General features: G+C 53.1%; 1 protein-coding gene across 8 annotated transcripts in view; it reads left to right on the forward strand.

Annotated features, from left to right (window-relative positions):
* MPRIP (myosin phosphatase Rho interacting protein) overlaps window positions 1-24,521 on the forward strand; it is a 150,923-nt gene that overhangs the window by 95,813 nt on the left and 30,589 nt on the right. For 4 of the 8 annotated variants that reach the window (XM_021928781.2, XM_021928785.2, XM_021928784.2 and 1 more), the window contains exons 7-15: window positions 303-816; window positions 5,031-5,169; window positions 5,964-6,077; window positions 8,390-8,446; window positions 9,669-9,737; window positions 12,773-12,862; window positions 17,183-17,292; window positions 20,942-21,512; window positions 23,731-23,847. In XM_021928781.2, coding sequence (XP_021784473.2) covers window positions 303-816; window positions 5,031-5,169; window positions 5,964-6,077; window positions 8,390-8,446; window positions 9,669-9,737; window positions 12,773-12,862; window positions 17,183-17,292; window positions 20,942-21,512; window positions 23,731-23,847 — 1,781 coding nt within the window. The remainder of the gene's footprint in view (window positions 1-302; window positions 817-5,030; window positions 5,170-5,963; window positions 6,078-8,389; window positions 8,447-9,668; window positions 9,738-12,772; window positions 12,863-17,182; window positions 17,293-20,941; window positions 21,513-23,730; window positions 23,848-24,521) is intronic. The other 4 variants (XM_009189776.4, XM_009189775.3, XM_021928786.2 and 1 more) reach the window with 2 other exon arrangements.

A 24,521-nucleotide genomic window follows, 5' to 3' on the forward strand; every position in this document is an offset into this window, starting at 1 on the left:
GGTACAGTTTTGTTCTTCCAACCAAGCCCCCAGACCAGAAGTGCAGGGCCTGCCTGCCAGTCTGGCTGAGAGGCAGCCAGCTGCAGGGGAGAGATGGATGAGAGAAAAAAGCATTCACGGAATATTTCATTCCCATCCATGGTTCTTTCCATCTGACTGTGCCCTTGAGTGGGCTGTGCTAGACGTTAGAGATGGAAAGTAGAGAAGGCCCCTGCTTGGATCCTACATGGACTTTTAAAAAAAGTCCCAAAGCAAAGCTGCCAGCAGGCTGAGTGCGTCCCCTGCCTCCCACTGTCTTCCAGAGGAGAGCGCCATGAGTAGTGACCGCATGGACTGTGGCCGCAAAGTCCGGGTGGAGAGCGGCTACTTCTCCCTGGAGAAGACCAAACAGGACTTGAAGGCCGAGGAGCAACAGCTGCCCCCGCCGCTCTCCCCTCCCAGCCCCAGCACCCCCAACCACAGGTACAGTTGCCCCGAGTCGCCCTCCCGGGAGCTCGGTGGTCCTCTTCCTTCCCCAGGTCCTCGACTCCCCCACCGAATGGTCTGCAGCATCTCCCTCGGCTCCCTGGATGTGGCCAGCCAGCCACCTGCCTACGTGGACTCTGGCAGCACTAGGGGGCGGGGGACAGAGAGACTGGGGAGCACCTTTGCCTTTAAAGCCAGCAGGCAGTATGCCACCCTGGCCGACGTCCCTAAGGCCATCAGGATCAGCCACCGAGAAGCCTTCCAGGTGGAGAGAAGGCGGCTGGAGCGTAGAACTCGGGCCCGGAGCCCTGGCAGGGAGGAGGTGGCCCGTCTGTTTGGCAACGAGCGGAGGTAAGGAGCAGGTTAGAGGGCTAAACACCCAGGCCCACACACCATGCACTTCCACCCACGCATATACACTCACACTGTTTCTCTCACATACAGTCCCCAAGCCTCCCTTGTGAGGGGAGCGTGCTTTCTGTTCAGAGCATAGGGGGATTTTCCCTCTGGGCCCAGAACTCAGCTCTTGTAGCCAAATGCAGAATTTCTGACCAGAAAATTTCAGAGGTCGAGGCCAAGAATAGCAGTTTTCACATCAGTGCCTCCTAGGACTGGGACCTTAAGGTTCCCTGGTGGGTTCTCAGCTGCCTGGTTCTTGTAGGGCTGGATCTTATCCTCCTGGGCCATTTCTGTTCTCTGAAGTGGCATGGAGGCAGGAAGACCCTAAAGCTACATGTGGTGACAGAGGCGCTCCTCACCCTGTCGGTCCCAGGGTGGGCAAAGGGCATTGAGAGAGGTTCAGAGGCAGACCGTTGTGCCCAGGAAGATGGGGGCAGCACTGGTTCATCTCTCAAGGACATGCTCCCTGGGGAGCTTCCTGCTCACCCAGGAAGCCTGAGGCAACCTGTGAAGCAGCCGAGCACCCAACAGCATTGCTTTTGCCCTCCAGGGGAGCATTGCTTTTTGCCCTGTAAGACTTTGATTGGCTGGAGAGAGAGAGGGAGTTTGGACATCTGGACCTAGGGCAGGGACCAAGGGGCACAGGTGCAGAACTTGACTGCTACCTAAGAAGAGGCGGGCCCATGCCCTGCCCTGCCCTTCTCCAGAGTTTCCTGGAGAACTAGAGAAAGAGCTGGATGCCATCTGAGGCCTCGAAGCCCAGATCCAGACCCAAGTGCCCAAGCACGCCTTCAATCAGGCTTGCACCGCTGCATCTATAAACTCAGACTTTGCCTTGACACCAGGGTTCCTCAGCCTGGTTTATGGATAGACTTCTGGAGGTCCATGATGACCTGCCCCCTCAATAAAACGTTTTCACAGTATTCTTCCCAGAAGAGGATTAAGGTTAGGCAGTCTTCTGGGAAGAAAACCCGTAGTTTTCATTAGGTTCCCAAGGTTCACTGTCCAGAAAAGAGGTTCAAACCATAGTTCTGGAAGTCTTCTCAGAGTGTTCTCCCTTCCCCAACCACAACCTCGAGCTCAGAGTTAGAGACACTACTGGAAGGGACAGGTGAAGGCAGCCATGAGCTCCCGTGCCTTGAAGGGCAGGTGGAGGGAAGTGTTTTTTACCTTCTGCCCCCTTTTCTTCCGAACACCCACCATTGCTGACAGCCCACCCACTCTTCCAAACGTCCCAGATGAAAAGGACCTGTGAGCCTGCAGGTTAGTCTCCAGGATAAGGAAGTGTCTCCCAGAGATGCTGCTCTTGAGAGGAAAATGACACGTTGACTTCCTAGGGAAAGGAAGGGCAGCCAAGTGGTTCCCAGCCCCTGCCTAGTGCCCTGGGGTGCTCTGCTAAGCACTTGGCTGCCTTAACATTTCATAGTAGCCTGATGAGGACCTGTTAATACCACCCCGGTTATAGACGTGAAAACTGAGGCTCGGGAGTAAGTGTCTTCTCACAGTGGATAGCTGGTGCAGATCCCAGTGGGGCCTCAGCCGGGAAGTCCCTGTTCCCATCCTGTGACCCAGGACTGATGCCAAGGGTGCTCTTTTAAGCAATTAAGAAAATATATAAGTAAAGGGTTTTGCTAGAGAGAGGAGGAGGCCAGTGGGTGGGCAGGGGAGGCTTCATGCTGGCTGGCAAGCAGGCTGTGTGTCGTGGTGGCTCCAGAGCAGGATCAGCCACGTCCTGGTTTAGCGCCAGACCACAGAATTAGCATTCAGCACACCTGCTTGGCTTGGCTTCTTCTCAGAGAGACTCCTTTTGAACTCGTTCTTGTCTCCTGTCACCTGGGACAGGTGCAGTCTCGGGGGCTTTGTACTCTGCATGCACTGCCACACGGATGGGTTTTCACCTGGTGCTGGCCCCACCCTCCGCCAGTTCTGCATACTAATACTGCAGCATCCCTTTCTCCTGACCCTGGTGACATCTGATTGGCTGCTGTTGCTTTCCGAGGCCTGCTCACTAGATCCCTAGTAGCCCACCCTGTGCTTGGTTGGATTCCTGTCCCCTAGTTGATTAGAGCAGAATCTCCAAATTGGCAAGAGATTGGCCACACCTTCCTGGAATGGCAGCCACAACAGGTGTGCCCAGGAGCCAGACTGCTGGGACTATGGGGTTGGTTTTTTGACAAGCCACAGTCATCTAGGCAGGCCTATCTGAACCTGACTGGCTCTGGGCTTCGATGTGTCTATTCCTCTGACGTCCAGAGTGTTTCTTGGATAGTCACCTCTGGCTGTTGAGTGGGGGAAGCTGTGGTCCTGGTTGGCCTGCTGGTGACTGGCAGCAAGGCCAGCTCCCCATGCAGCCCTAACCTCTCTACCCTCAGCACAGCACATAGTGTCTTGGGAACCCTGGAGCTGCAGGGTGCAGGCCCCGTTTTCTCTGCTGACCAGTAAGGTGCTTGCTGTCGCACCTCCAGTGCTTCCAGGGCACCAAGTAATAACTTTCCGCCTCGCCCAGTAGATCAAGGCAGCCGGTGCCTGAGCCTGTGGTCTTACAGGATCTCCCCAGGCCCCCATGCAGTGCAACTGTAGCAAGTGCCTTTCCTCTTCTCCACCATGACTCCTCTGTCTGGATCCCCACAATACCACAGCATGTGATTTGCATGGGGTTCAAGTCCAGCAGCTCCTCACTGCTTTCCTGGGACTTTCTAGGCCCCAGTGTTGGGCAGAGGAGCCCTCATCCGGGAAGTGGCGGCACTGAAGCCTGTTGGTGAGCCTTGAATCTCACCAAGATCCCACCACAATGGCTCAAGTGTGGTGGACGCCTGGCCTGCACTTACCAAGCTTTCCCTGGGTGCCCGGGAACTCCAGCAGCTTCCTTAGCTTCCTGCTCTCACAATGCCGTGGCCTCTCCTGCTCCCCTACCCCAGCGCCTGCCTCTGCTGCCGGTTCTGGCAGGCTGGCACGGCACAGGCTTCTTTCCTGAGGAGGACACTTTGTGTCTAAGCACAGGGAGGAAGGGGAGCTGAGGAAGACACTTTGTGTCTAAGCACAGGGAGGAAGCAGAGCCCGGGGCCCTCAGAGTCCAGCCCTGGGCCCTCCTCTCTGAGGTGAAGACATCTTAGGCAGCTGGTTTTCCCTCGCCCTCCCTGAGAAGCACCTGGCCTCTTGGGGGAGGTGGGGTCTCAGGAATTGATCTAGTTTCCTCTTTTCCTTGTGGAGATAATTAGGCTTCCAGGCTTGGAAGCCCTTCACTCACTTCCTCTGGGTTCTTATCCTCTTGTCCAGAGCACTAGTGACACCCTCCCCGCCAGGTAACTTAGGTGTCCCTAGGAGAACAGGCCCGGCACCGTGAGCTGAGCCTCAGCGGGCATGTCCCCCACCTCTGACCCCACCAGGGTGACTTCTTGCAGCTGGAGGACAATCATGGTCTCTCTCCCTCTTCAGTGATTATGTTGGGTTTTTGCTTCTTTAATTCTTTGAATAATTTTGGTTCACCATTATTTGATTTGAAAAAGCAGTGCTTTTCCGTGTATTCATTTCCCAGCCTTGTTTTCTTTCAGGTCTTGCCTCTGCGCTCTCCTGCTGTGCCGCTGGGTGGCGCTGCGCCTCCTCCACCCGCTTCGCCCCCATCTCAGCTCCGTCTCCAGCCGTAGACAGCCTGAGGAGGCCGCCAGCCCTCTCACATGAAATCAGCCTGCTTTGTTTTTGTTTTAATTTGGTCTTTGATTCCTTTTACTGTTGGCAGAAACAATGTTAATTCCTGGGCCTCTTTCTTGCTAAATTTTGGGGTGGGGGCTTCACTGTGATCATGAGGGATGCAATGAGAATGGAGGCCGCCCTCTGAGGTGGTGGTTGCCTTTTGATCATGTCTGTGGCTCAGGAGAGGCTGCTGGGTGCCAAGCTGTGTGAATGCCGAGTGGGTCAACACCACAGAGCCTGTGGGGCCTCCAGCGCGGGGCAGAGGGCAGGGGCAAGCGCAGGCCTGGTGGGAGGGAGGGCCGTGGAGGGGCGCAGGTGGAGCTCGGGTTGGCTGAGCACGTGTCTAGACAACCTCGGTGCTGTGCAAGCCTGAGCGAAATCAGGCCCAGGCCAGGCTGGGCATGGGAGGAGTCGGCTCACTGCCACCTCACAACTCACCTCACTGCCACCTCAGGGCCTCGTGTCTTCTCTTGCAGGAGGTCTCAGGTGATTGAAAAGTTTGAGGCCTTGGACATTGAGAAGGCAGAGCACATGGAGACCAATGCAGTGGGGCCCTCGCCATCCAGCGACACACGCCAGGGCCGCAGCGAGAAGAGGGCGTTCCCTAGGAAGCGGGTGAGTTCCTGGGGCCAGGCAGCACCTCAGGGGTGGCTCGGGGGCGGGTCAGCATGCACCCCATGCGCCGAGTCCCCTCCACACAGGCCTGGGTTGTGCTCCTGCCAGGCTTCTGCTCTCCAACTGCCTCCTCTGCATAGTGACCTTCTCGAGGGCAGGCCTGTCTCCTGCAGCTTCATATCAGAGCCTTCTCCGTCTCTGCTGAAGGATATTCTCACACATTTTAGATCCCAGATTTAATTAGGATCACTCTCTTCCTCTCTGAGGCAGCCCAGCAACAAGGCTGAATGTCATACCTTCCTAACTCTTTCTTTCAGTACAGCTGCACCCTTCGTTTCTCCACTCAGCCCAAGGTAGACTCGGCTTCTGAAATCCTCCTGGGCACCCGCCTGCTGCTTTTGTAGCCGGCCGAGTCCAAGCTCATCTTCTCCTGGCTTCTCTCTTGTTCACAAGGTGCCTAGTGCCCACTGCCTGGCCCATGGCTTGCCACCTGCTGCCACAGAGCCCAGGGCTCTTCCTTTTGTGGCTCAGAGAAGCTAGGGGATGGGGTGGGGCCAGGAAAGTGACAGTGACTGGGAATCCAAAAGAAAAGGCTGCTCAATCAACGAGGACATCTCAGGACCCGGGTCCTGTCCTGGTCCTGCCGCAGACTTGCTGTGGGGGCTAGGCAGATCACTGACCCTCGCCAGGAGCAAGGCCCTGGCGGCTCTTGGAGGGGTGGACGGCACCAGCTCGTCCCTCACCTGCCCGTGTTGCCCTGGGCTGCGCTGACTGGCGGCTGCTCTCTGCCACAGGACTTCACCAATGAAGCCCCCCCAGCTCCTCTCCCAGACGCCTCGGCTTCCCCCCTGTCTCCACACCGAAGAGCCAAGTCACTGGACAGGAGGTCCACGGAGCCCTCCGTGACGGTGAGCCCAGGCGCCGTGTCCTCCGGAGGCCGTGCTCCTCTGCTTCTGTCACTCTGAGGCACTGTCTGTTTCTGTCTATGCGTCCACGCCAGCTGTCCCTCTGTGCACAGGCCCTCGTGTCCGTGAGCACCCCCACCCACCAACCCACAGGCCGTCGAACGCAAATTCTGTGTTTCTTCCCTTTTCTGGTCCCAGCAGAACCAAGAGCTCCATGGCATCCTGAGCTCTGGGAGGAGGCCCTGCGGAGGAGGCCACCTTGGCCAGGCAGACTCCCGACTCTAGGAGGCAGGGCTGCAGTGGGGACCCTCTGCTCCTCTGGCGTTGGCATTGCTTTCTGTGGCACTTTGGAGGCAGAGGCTACGTCTTGCTGGAGCTTGTCTCGTTCTCTGCGTCATGCCTCAAGTGGAAGAGCAGACCTTGCACCGGGTCTCCATGGGCCTCAGAGCTGTGACAGCAGAGGTGTGGAAGGAGTGGTCAGGGTACAGGAGCAAGGCCAGCTCAGCATGCTGACCCAGCTCTTCCCCGTTCGGTCTTCAGCCTCCAGGGGAGCCTGGGGCCTGCTCACTGCCTCTTATCTCCTTGCTGCCTGCCCCAGGGCTTGGGGGCTCCCAACCTCAGATTGATGTGTAATATGGAGTGTGAAGAGGAGTAGGGTTTGGGTTTCTCCTTCAGTCTGGGTTTTGCTTCAGGTGTCTCAAACAAAACCCGTTATTTCTCTGTTAACTTATCTGGGAGTTCCTGTCCGCAGCGGAAAGCACCACCAGGGAACCCACCTGCATAGGCCTTGCCATCGGGGTCAGATTGCAGGCTTGACTTCAATGGCACAACCATGATATGGAAGTTACAAGTTTTTGTTAAAGATCCGCAAGCTAGGCCAAGTGCGGTGGCTCACGCCTGTAATCCCAGTACTTCAGGAGGCCAAGGCGGTCAGATCACAAGGTTAGGAGATCGAGACCATCCTGGCCAACGTGGTGTAACCCTGTCTCTACTAAAAATACAAAAATTAGCTGGGCATGGTGTCGTGTGCCTGTAGTCCCAGCTATTCGAGAGGCTGAGGCAGGAGAATCGCTTGAACCTGGGAGGCGGAGGTTGCAGTGAGCCGAGATCGTGCCACTGCACTCCAGCCTGGCAACAGAGCCAGGCTCCATCTCAAAAAAAAGAAAGATCTTCAAGTTAAGCAGGCTGTCAGAGAGGGGCAGGTGGCAGTCCCACGTCTCAGGTCTTGTGCCACAGTAGCAACTACAAACATGCAGGAGAGGACCTCCCTATTTAAGGGTCACTTGGGGTAGGGTGTCCTAATTTCATAGTGTTGCTTTTGATTGGGTGCCTCAACTGACTCTGGCGGCAAGGACAGTTGCACAGCTTGGCAGGATGTTGGGGTTGAAACAGGGCTCTGTAGAGGGACTTCTTATCTATCTGGGTCAGCCTTAGCCAGACCTAGGCAGCAGCCAACTGTGGTTCCTCCCTCACTCCGCAGAGACAGGGTTCTGAGCAGAGGCTCCCAGAATGCCTTGTCCTGGTAGCTGTTGTGACAATTCTTGCCTATTCTCACTGTCACTCCTTGGAATAATACAAAAAGACACCAAAGCTGGTTTCTGCTCAGATGGCTGTAGAAAAGACAGCACCTGCGACCAGAGGTGGAGTGACTCATGTCTCTGTGGGGCCAGCCAGGTGGGCTGTAGGTGGCAGTGCTCTCTCAGGCTGTTCTTCAGGGCCCAGGTGTGAAGGAAGGACAGAGCCCTTTGCCTGGGTGCTGTCCACCTGTCTGCCATCCTGCTTGTTGTGGGGAATACAGGTCAAGCCTGTTCCTGGTGGAGAAATGGCCTGAGGGTCTCAGCGGGGCTGCAGCTGCTGCTTCCTCAACACCGCACGTCTCTGTTTCCCAGGCTTCCTGTGGCTTCTGCAAGAACTTTTGAATCAATTCTCCTTTCAGCCTTCCCTGCAGATGTTTCCCTTCAAATAAAATGTTCTGTAACTCTTCATCTGGGCTTGTTTTCTGCCCCCCAGATAGGCCCTGTGCAGTGGGCCCTGTACAGGCCGGAGCCCACACCGCTCACAGGGCAATGAGACCATACCTTCTCTCCTGCCAGCCTGCCAAGCCCAGCATCTCCTTCCTCAAGGTCGCGCGCACCTACAGAAGGCGGGTTGCGGGCAGCACCCACCAGGGTGAGGGGGCTGCACAGGCTTGTCTGGCAGGTGGAGAAACCCCTTTCCTGGTACCTGCCTCATCTGGACAGAAATACTGGCCCCATCAGACACTCATGACACTAGAGGAGTTTCCTCTGAGCTGTTCTTTTTTCTCCCTTTCTCAGCCCGACCTGCTGAATTTCAAGAAAGGCTGGCTGACTAAGCAGTATGAGGATGGCCAGGTGAGTGTACAGGGTTGCCATGGCCCCTGAGGGGTCTGGGGGCAGGGTGAGGGTGAGCTGGCCTTGTCCCCAGCCAGTCCGCGAGTGCTGGCTCCATGCCTTCCTCCTCCATGCCCCTTGTCTCACGGACCAGGGCTGTGACTGAGACTCCCATCTGCTCCTAGAAGTGCAGGCACGCAGCCTTCATTTCTGCAGTCAGAGGTGCTCTGGAGGGGCGCTCTGTAGGCCTGTCTGCTGATGGCAAGGGAATCTTGGCCTCAGGCCCTAGGGATGCCTTGTAACACTAGCCCCTACCTGGTAATCTTTCCTAAAAGTTCTTCAGAGGCCTGGCTTCCCCAAGGGCAAAGAAAGTCTCTGGCTGTGAGATTGGCTTGTGTTTCCATGCAAGCCAGGCAAGTAGACAGTAGCCTAGCACTGCAGGACTCTCATGCCCGAGACCCCTCAGCTGCAGTGGCAGTGTTAGCCCTGGAAGGAGCAAACATGGTACATTCTTGCCATCAGACTCAAGCAGGAAGAGCCATCTGAGGCTGGACCTGCCAGCCCACCTTGACCCTGTGCCATGAGCTGGAAGGCCAGGCCTCCCAAGGAGGCATGAAGTCTGCTGGGTCCTTACCTAAGAGGCCTGATGCCCAGCCCATCCGCACTCCCTTCCTGCTTCCTGAGCTGCTATCCCAAGACATTCTCTTTCTTTCTCCTCCATATCAAATGCCCTTGGCCTGGCATGAAGACTCAAGTTCTCCTCCTTACTGCTCACAGTGAAGACTTGGTCTCTAGCTGGTTAGTTACCCCTGCTGGTTAGGGGGCCACATGGCCTTGGCTTGTGGGTTGCCACCTGCAGGTGGAGATGCCATTTCACAGCCACCTTTCTGTTCTGATGGGCCCAGCCTGTTGTCTGCAGCCTCTGTAGTTATGGAGGACCTCACGGCCTGGCCACCAGCCACACTACTGGTCGTAGAGCCCACAGCCAAGGCCTGCTCAGCTATCTGTGCTGCCTCTTCACTGGAAGGTCGCAGCTTAGTGAGCGTCCTGAGGGAGTGAGCGCATGGCTGCCTGCAGTCCCAGCGGAGTCCTCTATGTGCTGTCAAGGAGGCGCCAGCCAGTCCCCTGCTTTCCCTGTGCTCTGAATGGGTCCCACAGGCTCTGGCTGCGCATCGCCATGGAGTGGCAAGTGTGCTGTTATAGGAGTTGGTAATTGAGTCATTTTTCTTTTCTTCCCCCTTAGTGGAAGAAACACTGGTTTGTCCTGGCCGATCAAAGCCTGAGATACTACAGGGATTCGGTGGCTGAGGAGGTGAGTGTCTGGGCTTTGCCTCTGCTGTGGAGACAGCTGGAGGGGGGTCCAGGCGGCATCTGGGGCTAGTAGATCTGCTTCCCCTTGGGCTAATGTCCCCACTTCTAAGGACGACGCCCTTCGGTGGTGTTCCCTTGCCGTAGGTGTATCCATGTTGCCCTCTTGGGTTTCCCAGTCCTGACCTGGTGGGAAGGTGAGCACAAGACCAGCCTTTGTCCTTGTGATCATTTTTCTGGCTGTGATGCCGGGCTTCGTCAAGGCCCTGAATTAAGCGCCCAGTGAGTGGATTCAGGCAGCTTTTGTTTTCTCTGTTCTTTGAAAAACACTGAAATTTGAAAACTCAGGATGAAAACTTTTGTTTTTTTCCACGAAGAGATTTCATGGTAAATGGAGTTGGAAGAATTGAACTACGTCTTGTGCCCTGCCTTCTGGACAAAGACAAGATATGATAGATGAGCTTTGTTGGGCCCCTTGACAGTCCTGATTCTGTGGTCAAAGACCAACTAGAAGAGGCTTCACCTACAAATAAAAATAACCTCTTCTAAACAGTTTGGCAAGTCTCTTTTGCCTTTTCCCCAGTAGTTCCACTCCAGGAATCCCTCAGATATACTCACACATGCGGAAAAACGTCTGTGTTTCAGGTTAGTCATTCCCACACGTTTGTAATAGCCAGATGATTGGAAAGAGCCTAAATACCCATCATTAAGGGCTAGAGTATGTATTAAATACTCTGAGCCAATCTTTACAGACTGAAGGGGAAAAGGCGGTAGTGATAAGAAGTAGGGGTAGGAGAGTGTGGGCGGTGGGCCTCTGGTGGTGTCCAGCGTTGGGGAAGTAAGGAGCCTGTGTAAGTGTTTGGTTGTGTGTGCATAGAAGAGCACTTCCGAGTGTGATCTATAGACCTCTGGGTGTCCCTGAGGCCCTTTCAGGAGAGCAGTGATGGTTAAAATAATTTATAATATTAAGATATCATTGACTTTTTTTTTGCATGTGGCCATCTGCACTGATGGTGCAAAAGCAATGGGAGGTAAAGCCACTAGTACTTGGCACAGCCCCAGCTGCAACAACAGGCTGGACCAGTGGTCACTGGATTCTTCACTGCCATACATTTTAAATAAATAATGGTTTTAAAGTAAATAAAGGTCCTTGAAGGAGCAGCAGAAGTTACTAATTTTATGAAGCCGCAATCTTTAAATGCCCATCTTTTTAATATTCTGTGATTTGAAATGGAAAGTAAGCATCACCTGGCTGCATACCAGAGTATGCAGGCTTTCTCGTGGAAAGGACTCGTGATTGTTTGAGTTGCCAGCTGAACTAGCAGCTTCTTTGTGGAGCACCATGTTTACTTGAAAAACAACTAGTAGGCAAAACTGTAGTCATTCATTTTGTGTGTTTGGCATATGTTTTCATGAAAATGAACCAAGTTAGCTCATTCCTCTAAGGAAAACAACTGACAGAGTTTGTTGCTGGTGATTTAATTTGAGCTTCTAACCAAAAATTAGAACTTGGGAAAGTTTGTATTCACCATCGTGAACTTCTGTTTACTTACACTCTCCTGATGAAATAGGTGGTGGTATTAGCAAAGGCGATATTTTGATCTTGCATAATGAAATGTGTAGACAATTGGAAGCTATGCATAACTTAATATTTTCCATGTGACCAATACCACATGTTACAAAAGCATGCATGGGCATGCATGGGTTTTAATGTAACACAGAACAGAGAGTTCATTGGCAGAAACTCAGATACCACATTGCAGTTAACCTTTAAGAGCCTACTAGTCAAAGAACAGCCACAACTACTTGAAAAAGCTATTAAAATACTTCGTTTATTGTCTGGTGAAGGGCATTTAAAGATTGAGGCTTCATAAAATTAGTAACTTCTGCTGCTCCTTCACCTTCTTACAGTGGCTCACGCCTGTAATCCCAGCAGTTTGGAGGCCGAGGCAGGCGGTTCACCTGAGGTCAGGTGTTTGAGACCAGCCTAGCCAACATGGTGAAACCCTGTCTCTACTAAAAATACAAAAATTAGCCAGGCATGGTGGTGGTCATCTGTAGTCCCAGCTACTTGGGAGACTGAGGCAAGAGAATCACTTGAACCCAGGAGGCAGAGGTTGCAGTGAGCCGAAATCATGTCACTGCACTTCAGCCTGAGTGACAGAGCAAGACCCCATCTCAAAAAAGAAAAAACCTTCCTGTATTGAACAGATGGAATTAAGAAATAAGAATCCAGCTGTCCTTTCTGAAGACAGATGTTAGAGAGATTTGCAAAAGTTCAAAGCCGTGTGACTCTTATCACTGATTAATCAAATTTTTACTTTAAAATGAGTTTATTTTATTCTCAAATGAACAAATATATTTGAATTTTTCATTTCTATTAGTATATTTTTTCATATGTATTTAAATACATATTTTATATATTTAAATACATTAAATATATACATTTGAGTCTAGGATTTCGAGGCTGCCTTGAGCCATCAGTGTGCCACTACACTCCAGCCTGGACAGCAGAGTGAGACCCTGTCTTGGGGGAAAAAAAAAGAAATGGGGGCAGATGTGGCAGTCCAGAGGATATAAAAAATACATTAAAATACATTAAATACATTAAATATATAAAATATGCATTTTATATATTTAAATACATTAAAAATATATTTAAATATTTTTAATTTAAGAATAGTAAAATATTTACATTTTAATTCTAACATGGTAAATACCATCAATAGATGAAATCCACGTAACAGAAACTCTTCTAGGGTCCCCAGTTTTTAAGAGTGTGAAAGGATTTCAACAGCAGCATGTTTGAGGACCACTGGTGTAGACTATCTTTGGCTGGATATAGGGACAAATGGTGGTGTGGTTGCACCCAGGGAGGGGCCTGGGTCATACAGTAGTAGGATAGACAGTATCCTCACTTGTCAATGTGTATACTATTAAAAATAAGGTCAGTGTAGGAAATCACTTACGGAAATTTGCTCACCTAGGCGTTGATTCTGCTTCCTAAAAATCTCAAGACATTCTCATTTCTCTCTGCAGGCAGCCGACTTGGATGGGGAAATTGACTTGTCTACATGTTACGATGTCACGGAGTATCCAGTTCAGAGAAACTATGGCTTCCAGATCCATGTGAGCCCAGGGATGGAAGTGGGGCCACAGGCTTGACAGGCAGGGACACGTGTCAGAGTGCCTGATATCTGGGCTGGGGGCATTTCTGGACAGGCCTGATGCAGTGTGTGTGGTCAGCACTTAGTGTTTCCCACTACCCTTGACACCTCTGTCCTGTGGCACCTGACCCTCTTCCCCAATTCGTGATCTGAACAGTACATTAGATGTTAGTATCTTTTTTCTGAAGACTGCTTAAAGATTCTTTGTTTCTGAAGGTTCTTTTTTCCTTTTGTTTTTTGTAATGCTAGAGTTGGGGCAGTTGGAAGGATGTAGGGTATGGGGAATAAGAATGAAAGTGTCAGTCAATTATTTACATCGGTTTTTTACTCACTTATTCATGTGGTTGTTCATTCATTTACTTACAAGGCTATTTTTTCCCAAAATCTTGTGAGGTACTCAGATGAACAAGGCATTGCCCTGTTCTCAAGACACAAAATGGTTCTCATTGGCTGTTTCTTCAAAACTATGTGGATTAAGGGCTGCCTGCAGTCAGCCAGACTCCAGGTTAAGGGCACAATCCTCCGGACTGCCACATCTGCCCCATTTCTTTTTTTTTCCCCCCAAGACAGGGTCTCACTCTGCTGTCCAGGCTGGAGTGTAGTGGCACACTCATGGCTCACTGCAGCCTCAAAATCCTAGACTCAAACGATCCTCCTACCTCAGCCTCCAGAGTAACTGGGACTACAGGCGCATGCCACCATGCCCAGCTAATATTTATTATTGTTATTTGTTTTTTGGAGAGACAGGGTTTCACCATGTTGCCCAGGCTGGTTTTGAACCACTGGGCTCCAGCGATCCACTTGCGTTGGCTTCTCAAAGTACTGGGATTATAGGCATGAATCGCTATGCCCAGTCCTGCCCCCACTTCTGACACCAGTTGTGAGTCTGGAGGTTTCCAGAACCACCTTCAGTTTCGAAAATTCACTAGAATGATTCACAGAATTCAGGAAAATAGTATCTTTACAATGAGTTTTATTGTAGAAAAAGTATACAAGTCAGAACCAGCCAAAGGAGAGCCATGTGGAGTAGAATCTGGGACTGGGGGAGTCGCAGATGCCAAAAGTTTCTGCATCCTTGGGGACACGGTGTCCTCTTAGCCCTGATGTGGGGCAGCATGCAGAGCATTGCCAGGAAGCCCACCTGAGCCCTGGTGTTGAGCTTTAGGAGGCTCTGTAGCTGCTGTGGTTGATGGAGTTATTGTCCTCATGGTTGAACTCCTAAAGCCCTTCCTGCCATGGTCGGCTACTTTCACATGGCCCAAACCCCAACCCTCTGATTTAATGGGTTTCCTCTGATTTCCTGCTTCTGGCCAGGCCAGCCTCCACCCTGAGTTGTCTTGTCAGCATGAAGTGTTAGGTGGGGTCCCAGGGGACCACCATGAGTAATAAAGACTCTAGTCATCTAGGAAATTCCAAGGTTTGGAAGTTCCCTCCCAGGAGCCAGGACAGAAGCCAGGCCTCTCTTTGGGTAAAGTTAGTTCGTCACTTGCAAGAGCTTTAAGATGGGTGGAGAGTGTGATGAGTAGAGAGCTGCCCCCATGGGGCTGGACCCTGGCCCTGGGACTTGGTTTCTCACAGAAGGCTAGACTCTGATGGGCTCACCTGTAGCAGGGTCATACCTTCACATTTTGGGGCCCAGAAACTCAATTGTATTGCTGTTTTGAGAGTTGATCCAGTATTTGAGGCTGACTCAGATTGACCCAACTTAGGGGAGACTGAAGTATAGACCCAAAGGCCAGTGTGTTCATTTACTAAGAAAATCCTGGCTGCCAGCCCACTGGGCTGCTGGCTGTGGCTTCCTGCATGCCGGCATCTGCGAAAGGAGCTGAGTCACAGTTGGAGGCTGCACTGACAGCCTGGCACCAGGGCTAGGTGTGAGTTGCCTGCTCTTAGTGGCCTGCACTGCCCAAGTTTCGAGGCTCCTCTGTCCTCAGCCCCTGTGGGAGGGGTAGTCAGGCATAGTGCCTGGTGAGCCTCCTCTCCTGCCATCCACCTCACATCTTCATGAGCAGCTTCCTCTAGGCAGGGCACACCTGAAGTCTGAGAACTCACCCCACTCTCCTAGTGACAAATGAGGGCACCAACCAATCTCACCCACTGATCAACCCCTCCTCACTTCACCCTGGTAGGGCTTATCCTGATGACTTTCTGTGAACCCCAACCACTGAGAGTTCTAAGGAATGAGGAGGTCCTTCCAGTGTGGAGAAGGCTTCCTGGGGGAGGCTTCCTGGAGGAGAATCCCTCGAGGCTCAGCAGGAGGGCTGAGTGTGAAAACATGTCCCAGACTGGACTCCAGACCTGGTGGCACAGAGAGCACAGAGCCAGTCTGCGGCTAGAGTGCTGGGTGGAGGGTCAGGTTGGCACTGGTCCAGTTTTTGTGGAGCGCACTGAAGGGTGTTAGAAGATGCCAGACAGTTGTGCGTTCATGATACATGTCTGGCAGGATATGCAGGTCCATTAGAAAGGAGCCAAACAGGCTGGCACAGTAAGGCTGGGCAAGAAAGGTAAGAGCGGCACCCGGGAGTAAGAGTTGAGGGCAGGGCCAGGACCCAGGGCATGGCAAGGCCCCGCCCGCTTAGAAGCCAGCAGAAGAGCTGATGTCACAAAAGCAGGGGGATCCCCTGGAATTCCGGCTGTGATCCATTTGAGGCATGATGGGCTCTCAGAGAACATTAGGTAGCTGCTGGGTAAGAAAATTCAGCTGGAGAAAACGGCTCTATGTGGAGCACTGAAGCCAAACTCCAGCAACGCCCTCACATGGGGGTGCAGAAGGTGGGGCCCCCAACTCAGCTCATGTGGACGTGAGAAATGATGAAGGAGGACCGAGCTGAGCAGTGGCGGTGTCTTGATCAGGCATGTGGAGGGGCAGGTCAGGTCCCTCCCAGGTGTGCTTTGTGACACATCAGGCTGGCGCGTGATCTCCTGTTTTGACTTCTGGCCAGGCCACTAGTGCCCATCTGAAAACCATCCTCATGATTGCATCCTGCCGTCAGCTTCACTACTGACCTGGCTGCTGAGTCTGCTTGTGAGCAGCTCTCAGTTCAGGACTGCAGTCCTGGCTTCTATTGGGCAGGTGCCTGTAAGTGCAGAAGCAGGCCTCCAGCTCCATGCAGGCCACTGGCCCTCCCCTTTCTGAAGGTACCCAGGCAGGTCTGCTCAGGGGCGCAGCAGTCATGTCCCAGAGCCATGTGCTCTTTGCTTCTTTGTCCTACCTGCTGCCCCGTTCCCCACCCAAAACAGGCTCCTCCTCTGCTGCCTCGGACAAGCACCTAGGACAAGCCCTAGACTCCACCTCATCCAAGCAGGAGTCTAGGGCTTGTCCTAGGTGCTCCCCAACCCAGCCAACCAGACACTGTCCATACCCCTTTTGTTACTTCTGAGCTGCCCTATCCCCTGCCATCACCTTAATTCTCATCACTTGGACAGCTGCAGTAACCACCCAGCAGGTATCCCTGCCTTTTCTCAGTGTCACTAACAAGACCCTGATACCCCTTGTTCTTAACCACTCCCCAGGCCCCATCATGCCATGTGCCTGTGTGGATTCAGACTGCAGGTGCCACTCCCCACACCCAAGAAGCACGCCCTTCCCCATTCCCCACCTCCACTGCTGCTCAGCACTTGCTGATTCTGCCCTTCCCCCAAGGCTGGGAACTCCTTAAAGAGGGGTGCAGTGGCTGGGCACAGTGGCTCACACCTGTAATCCCAGCACTTTGGGAGGCCGAGGCGGGTGGATCACCAGGTCAGGAGATCGAGACCATCGTGGCTCCACTAAAAATTACAAAAAATTAGCTGAGCGTGGTGGTGGGCACCTGGAGTCCCAGTACTTGGGAGGCTGAGGCAGGAGAATGGCGTGAACCCAGGAGGCGGAGCTTGCAGTGAGCTGAGATCGCGCCACTACACTCTAGCCTGGGCGACAGAGCAAGACTCTGTCTCCAAAAAAAAAAAAGAGGAGAGAGAGGGGTGCAGCATCCTCCTCTATCTGAATGGGCAGGCTGCTGGTGCGTAGTGGGTGCTTGGTAACTGTGAGCTGACCTTACTGAGAGAAGATACCGGAGTTACCATTGCCACAGATGCACGTCCCTCCCACGGTTTTGCCGTCTCCTGCTCTCCTGCTCCCTCTTGTCCCAGTAGTGGGCACATGTGGCGCTCCTGGAAGGGTCACTCAGTCACAGGCTTTCTCCCTGTGGGACTTTGTACCCAGTGCAAGAAGCTTCTTTGGAGATGGAGGGCAGCAGGTACCCTAGGGGACAGTCACTGATGGTGCTTCATCTTTTCTCTGTAGACAAAGGAGGGCGAGTTTACCCTATCGGCCATGACGTCCGGGATTCGGCGGAACTGGATCCAGACCATCATGAAACACGTGCACCCGACCACTGCCCCGGATGTGACGAGGTAGGATGGTGAAGATGCCAGGGAGCCCCTTGTGCATCCTGTGGGTGCCACTCTCTCCAGGGCAGTATCAGACTCGATCTGAAGTCTGAGACCTGAGCTCAGTGCATCCCAGTCTACTGCTCCTTCCTTCCTGTGTCCTTCTGTTGCTCAAGTTCCTGTCCCAAGCACATCAGAACAAACATTTCCGGTTCTTTTCCTCTTTTAAGCCCAGGCGTTTTCATCTTGCGGGTAGTGTGTATGCTGGTCATTAGAACTGGGCTTTGGTGGAGAATCTTCCATCTGTGTCAGCAGGCACCTGGCCAGACCAGCCTGAGCCCCACAGTCGGTGCTCTCAGGCCTTGAGCTCTGCTGGCATGAGGATGGCCCTATGTGCAGCATCCATAGGCCACCCAGCACTTCTTGCCTTGGCCACCTTCTCACCTCACTCCTACGTCTATTTGATTTCTGTGCAGCCAAGTTGAAAAACTCTCTCCTGTGTTAGCATTCTGTGGTTCATGCGCCTCAGATTTTGCTTTGGGCTTTCTTCCTCCTGCCCTGAAGGTTAAAGACCTAGCTCTCATTTTAAAAGAAAATGGAGAATCAGAAGACTCAGATGTCTCCAAAAAAAAAAAGCAGGGAAGATTCCAGAGTGGGGGCTGGTCCTTTGAGGGCCAGAACTCTGCTGTCCCCACCTCAAGGCTTCAGAGCCTCCATGCATCTGAGCACCTCTGGTGCCATTTCTCAGGTCATGTGATGTAGATTACATCTCAAATGTATTTCTTGTGCTGTGGGTTAGGCTGCTTGGGTATGGCAGTGTCACAGCAGGGGCTGTCCTTGGAAGCTTTGAGCTAAAGGCATGTTCTTTTTTTTTTGAGATGGAGTCTTGTTCTGTCACCCGGTCTGGAGTGTAGTAATGTGATCTCGGCTCACTGCAACCTCCACCTCCTGGGTTCAAGCAATTCTCCTGCCTCAGCCTCCCAAGTAGCTGGAATTACGGGCGCCCACCACCATGCCCGGCTAAGTTTTGTGTTTTTAGTAGAGACGGAATTTCATCATGTTGGCCAGGCTGGTCTTGAACTTGTGACCTCGGGTGATCCACTCGCCTTGGCCTCCCAAAGTGCTGGAATTACAGGCATGAGCCACCGTGGCTGGCCTAAAGACACATTCTGTATCCAAACCTTTGCCTTCTTCCTGCCGACTCCATACCTCTTTGCCTAATTGATTATTTTCTTTTTAGTCCTCTTTTCTGTGTCTGTCATTTGTTCAAGACTTCATTTATTAAACAAACACTGTCTAGTAAGGCCAAGAGGCCGTGGCCAGGACAGGTTGCCCTCTGTCTCTCAGGATCCTGTTCAGAGAGCTGGCTTGTTGGTTAGGGACAGTTCCTATGCATGCACAGCCAGTAGGAGGCACCCAGGGCTGCCGCAGGCTTCCCCCCGCCCTCCAGTGGCCACATCCTGTGGTGGCCTCAGCTACTGCCTCCATGGTTCTCCCATCAGGAGCAGACATCCAAGCTTGGCAAGCTAAGAACTCTTTTCCAAGCACCTTTAGGAAGCCCCCAGAGCAAAGTGAGAAAGGCCCCAGCTTCTTTGCCCAGGCTGTTGGCAGCAAACAGAGCTTATCACAGGGGTCCAGGATGGGGAGTGGTGGGCATGCATGTGGGTGGCTGGCCTGAGGTCCTCTGCTGCCCCTCTTCCCCGCCAGGCCTGGGCTCGGTGCTGTAGATGGGCCATCCTGGCTGGAAGAAGTCAGCTTTGGGATGTCGCAGGGCAGGTGTCAGGAATGCACCTGTGCACATGCCTGTGCCTGCACACGGCTCAGGAGAGGTGCCTCCACACTTGAGTGCCTGCTTGCCTGTATGCAGGGGCTTTGGGCCCAGGGAAATGAATGAGGAGACAAGGGTTTTGCTCTCCTATGAAAGCTGACCTGGCAGTTGGCCTCCTAATAACTATTTCATAATCTAGCATATCTGTGTAGTCTGGTAGAGTGCTCACCCTCTACCAGTTTGTTTTCAGCGTTTCTTCTTCCTCTGTGTAGGCTTTTATTATTTGAGGAAAAATGTGAGTTTTTTAGTGCTGCCAGGCAAAATCACAAGGAGGCATGAAAACAGAAACTGCAGTTTCAGAAGCTGCTGTCCTCATCCTGCTCTCGTCGCCTTCTTGAAATGTGGGAGTGGGGAAGTTGCAGGGCGCTTCCTGCCTTTAGTGCTGGAGGAGTCTTGTGGGGAGGTTTCTCCTGGGGAGTGCGGCCGGTTCTGGTGTGGCTGTGACTTTGGCGGCTGTCAGGGCCCGGCTGGGGGCCTCCGTGCACAACCTGCCCTGTGTGTCATCCTGACACTCTCCATGGCCAGAGATCTGCCCTGTGTCATTTTCCTCCAGATGTTAGCGTACTCTTACAGTGGACACCTGCAGATCCCCCTACTCTGAAGCACTTTGCCTCTCACCCGATTGCTGCCTGGACAGGTGACCCTTGCTCCAGGTGGTGATGGCAGCCATTTCCTCTTTTTGTTGGTTCTCTCTTTAAAGACTCCTTTCCTTTTGGACCTGATTGAAACACATGTGCTCCCTGGAGCTCCTCCTTGGGCCCTCACTGTTCCCAGGTGGGCTTGCAACTGGCTTCTGAGGGCCTGGGTGAGATTAAGGGCCACTCAGTCAGCCTCGGACCAGCTGGCAGTCTCTAGGGCCTATCCCTAGAGTCTACAAACCTCTGTCTCAGACACTCCAAGCCTCCTTGACAAATTGCCATCGCAATGTCCCTGTTCCTCCGCTGCTGCAGATGAGGCCTCCCCAGGAATCTCTGCTTCTAGCAGATGGGGACTAGGCATGGTGGATTCCTTCGGCAGACCTGGCTTTGCCATGAGCACGACCTGTGCAGCTTATGTCCCGTTGCTGGCTGCTGCTTGCCTCCTCAAGGTGGCGGGTAACCAGCAGCTGGATTGGGCTTTTAAAACATAGATTTAGGCCGGGCACAGTGGCTCATGCCTGTAATCCCAACACTTTGGAAAGCCAAGGCGGGCGGATCGCCTGAGGTCGGGAGTTTGAGACCAGCCTGGCCAGCATGGAGAAACTCCGTTTCTACTAAAAATATAAAATTAGCCAGGCATGGTGGCACATGCCTGAAATCCCAGCTACTCGGGAGGCTGAGGCAGGAGAATCGCTTGAACCCAGGAGTCAGAGGTTGTGGTGAGCCTAGATCGTGCCATTGCACTCCAGCCTGGGCAACAAGAGTGAAACTCCATCTCAAAAAAACCCAAAAAAACAAAAACTGATCGTGTTACCTGCTTATTAAAAGGTAAGCCCTTCTAGAGAAGTGCTAGTTTTCCCTCATTTTGTTACCACTGTCTAGTCCAGGGATGCACAGAGGCAAGGCCTCACCAGGCGAGTACAGTGGCTGTGCCCAGGTGCAGCCTGATGCAGTTCTTGGCCCTGAGCAAGGCAGGGCTGGCCCGTCCTGCCTGTGAGGCTGTGGGAGTCCTGGGACTCCCCTGGTTCCATACCCTGGCAAAGGGGCCACCCCAGTGAGCCCCTCACAGCACCTCTTCAGGGATTAGAATAGAAAAGGATGTGGTGCCCACAGGGGCTGGGTCGTGGCTCAGCATTGCCAGCTTCTGCCTGGCAGGCCACACCAGAGTCGCCCCTGACAGTCTTATGTCCATCCTCCTGCTCCACAGCTCGTTGCCAGAGGAAAAAAACAAGAGCAGCTCCTCTTTTGAGACATGCCCGAGGCCTACTGAGAAGCAAGAGGCAGAGCCGGGGGAGCCGGACCCTGAGCAGAAGAGGAGCCGCGCACGGGAGCGGAGGCGAGAGGGCCGCTCCAAGACCTTTGACTGGGCTGAGTTCCGTCCCATCCAGCAGGCCCTGGCTCAGGAGCGGGTGGGTGGCGCAGGGCCCACTGACACCCATGAGCCCCTGCGCCCTGAGGTGGAGCCTGGGGAGCTGGAGCGGGAGCGTGCACGGAGGCGGGAGGAGCGCCGCAAGCGCTTTGGGATGCTCGACGCCACAGACGGGCCAGGCACTGAGGATGTAGCCCTGCGCATGGAGGTGGACCGGAGCCCAGGGCTGCCTGTGAGTGACCTCAAGACGCATAACGTCCATGTGGAGATCGAGCAGCGGTGGCATCAGGTGGAGACCACGCCTCTCCGGGAAGAGAAGCAGGTGCCCATCGCTCCCGTCCACCTGTCTTCTGAAGATGGGGGTGACCGGCTCTCCACACACGAGCTGACCTCTCTGCTGGAGAAGGAGGTAATAGCCTGGGGCCAGATCCTCCCCCTGCTCCCAGCAGCCTCTCCAGAGAATCAGCTGTAAGCTGTGGTCTTAGGGGTTCATCTACACAGTCCTAACCTCGAGGGACTTGCAGACCCCTAGGGGAGACAGACGCACAGATGAGTCCTCATAGTTGAGGCAGACCTGAGAGCTGTGGGAGCGTGCCAGTGCGTGCAGGACAGGGAAGGGGGCCTTCCAGGCACAGTGGAATTCCTCCCATGGTGTGGGCCACTGCCATTGAGAGGCAGGCGGCATTGCAGGTCCCCAGTGGTTTCCTCGCTCTGACTCCTGATGGCAGGAGGGGCGTGAGCAAGGTGAGGCTTTTGCGTTAGGCAGCCCTGGCTTGGACAGGTCAAAGCTGGAGGCAGAGATCAACCCCAGGCGCTCTTACAGTGGCTTGGGGATGGCTGATCAGATCTAAAGCCAGGGGCATCCAGCAGGAGATGACAGCTGGGTCCCAGGTCATGAGGATGTGAAGCAGAAGGCAGTGGTGAGGTGGGGTAGGCCGTGGATGAAGGCTGCCCTGTGACTGTCACTCCTCCATGAGGCCCTCAGTGCACCTGGGTACAGAGATGAACAAGCCGGCCCCCAAACTATAAAGTAAGATGTTATTTCATTGAAATGTATCCAGAAATGCAGTCTGCAGAACTACAGCGGTGGATTTACATGTCTGGACAGGGAGTCTCGTAACCAGGGACGTATAGCATTACGGTTTTTGTGGAACTCCCTGTTTCACTCTCAATTTAGGGACAGTTTTCAACACTGTGTTTCAAATATGTTCTCTTACGTAAGTAGTTTGTTAAAGATTTGCCACTTGGGTATGCCTTATGCTTCTGATCTTTTTTGTATTTTATTAACTGTATGAGGCTGAGTTATCACCAGCACTAATACTTGTACTTTTTCATTTTCCTCATCCATTAACAAATAACAAAGGCAAGATGAAATAAAGTAACAGTTGAAACTCACATTACTTCAAGCTACCAAAATGGACCAGCCAGCAGGTGACACACTGGTTCAACAATCTGAGGGGGTCAGTCTTCACTGTTTGAAAGTCAGGGGTCAGCTGGGCGTGGTGGCTCATGCCTGTAATCCTGGTACTTTGGGAGGCTGAGGTGGGTGAATCACGAGGTCAGGAGATCAAGACCATCCTGGCCAACATGGTGAAACCCTGTCTCTACTAAAAATACAAAAATTAGCTGGGCGTGGTGGCATGTGCCTGTAGTCCCAGCTACTTGGAAGGCTGAGGCAGGAGAATCACTTGAACCCAGGAGGCAGAGGTTGCAGTGACCTGAGATTGTGCCAACGCACTCCAGCCTGGCGACAGAGCGAGAGTCCGTCTCAAAAAAATAAAGGAGGTCTCCCCGCCTCTCACAGCACAGCCTAGCAACAAACTGGGCGGCACTGGCATGACTGCCCACTACACACATAGCTCCACTCAGCACAAGCTCTGGAAGCAGGATGGGTAGCCCTGCACACAGCCAGGCATCAGGAGGCACCTGGGAGGTGTGTGGGGAAGAGGTGGACGGATGAATGAGTAGCTGAAGCTGTTGAAAGCAAGAAGAGTATAAAATAGCTTACTCATGGGTGTCCACACCTTGTTTGAGAGAACTGTGGGAACCGTTTTTGCAAACAGAACTTTGTGGAATCCATCATGTAAAACTGGTCAAATGGAGTGGTTTCTGTTGAGACTATTGTGGGCCCTGGAGTGAGGCCTGCTTGAGGCCACCACTCGCAGTGGTCCATGTAGAGCCTAACCTGGCCTGTGTGACCAGCTGAGGACACTCAAAAGGACCCCATGGGGTGGTCTTCCTCTAGATGCAGATGCAAAACCCTTGTTCCCCAGTGGACACAGCCCCCTTCTCAGAAATGAACACCCCCTATGGGCCTTGGTGCCTGTATAGGGCGTGCACATTGGAACCTTGAGCAGGTGTGGGAATTATGTGGACACCCAGGGCTGCCTGGAATAAGAAGGATAAGGTAGTTCCTTGGTCCCCAGAGGGTACCGAGTCTGTCATTGTTACTGATGGCTTGCATTGGAACCTTCACTTCCAAATGCTGCTGGTAAAGGCCATATCAGCACATTTGCTGAAATGTGGAGACTCCAAAACTCTGAAGACCAGTGAAAGAGTCTGTGCTGGGCAGCTGCTTTGTTTATCGTTGTCATTTTGCATAAAAGTGTATGTCTTTTTGCCAACAGCTGGAGCAGAGCCAGAGGGAGGCCTCAGACCTTCTGGAGCAGAACCGGCTCCTGCAGGACCAGCTGAGGGTGGCCCTGGGCCGGGAGCAGAGCGCCCGTGAGGGCTACGTGCTGCAGGTAGGGTGGAGGGGCTGCTGTGGCCCATGGTGCGCTCAGGAGCTTCAGTGTGAAGGGTTCATGCTCAGGCAGGCTAGGAGTGTGCAAAACTTGGCTCAGCAGGGGCCGCCTCCTGGGAGCTCACACCCCTGGGCTCTTCTGCCACAGGACTGGACTCTCAATGTGCTGGGGCCCGGGGGGGTGGTGTTTTTCCCTCCTGGTATGACATTTTGGGGAATCTCCCTGAAACCTCTATATCTAAGGACTTTTTTTGTTAATAAAATCATTGTGGTGCCCTTTCCCTTTGACTCTGAAAGTAGCCAATGTACATTTATTATGAATACCATACATTTGCATGTGATTTCTCATAGTTTTCACTATAGTAATATTGGGCCTGTTGTACAGATTGAAGACATTGAATCACACAGCAAGTCCGGTCCCTGCTTACAACCAACAGCAAGTCAGTGACAAAGCTAGCACTGGACCCCATTCCCATCTGTGTTTATACCACATCTGCAGGCAGACCTGGGGCTCTTACCACTACTAGTCCAACCCTGGGATACCTCCTCTGAGATCCTGTACCACAGAGCCCTGGTATAGGGGTGTCACAAGGCTGGAGCTAACCTGGTCCAAGGGCAGGCCTGTGTCTGCTGACTTTCTTGCAGCGTGCCAGGCCCTGTGCCAAGTATCGGGCA

The sequence above is a fragment of the Papio anubis genome, chromosome 17, assembly GCF_008728515.1.
Source record: "Papio anubis isolate 15944 chromosome 17, Panubis1.0, whole genome shotgun sequence".
Taxonomy (NCBI): Eukaryota; Metazoa; Chordata; class Mammalia; order Primates; family Cercopithecidae; genus Papio; species Papio anubis.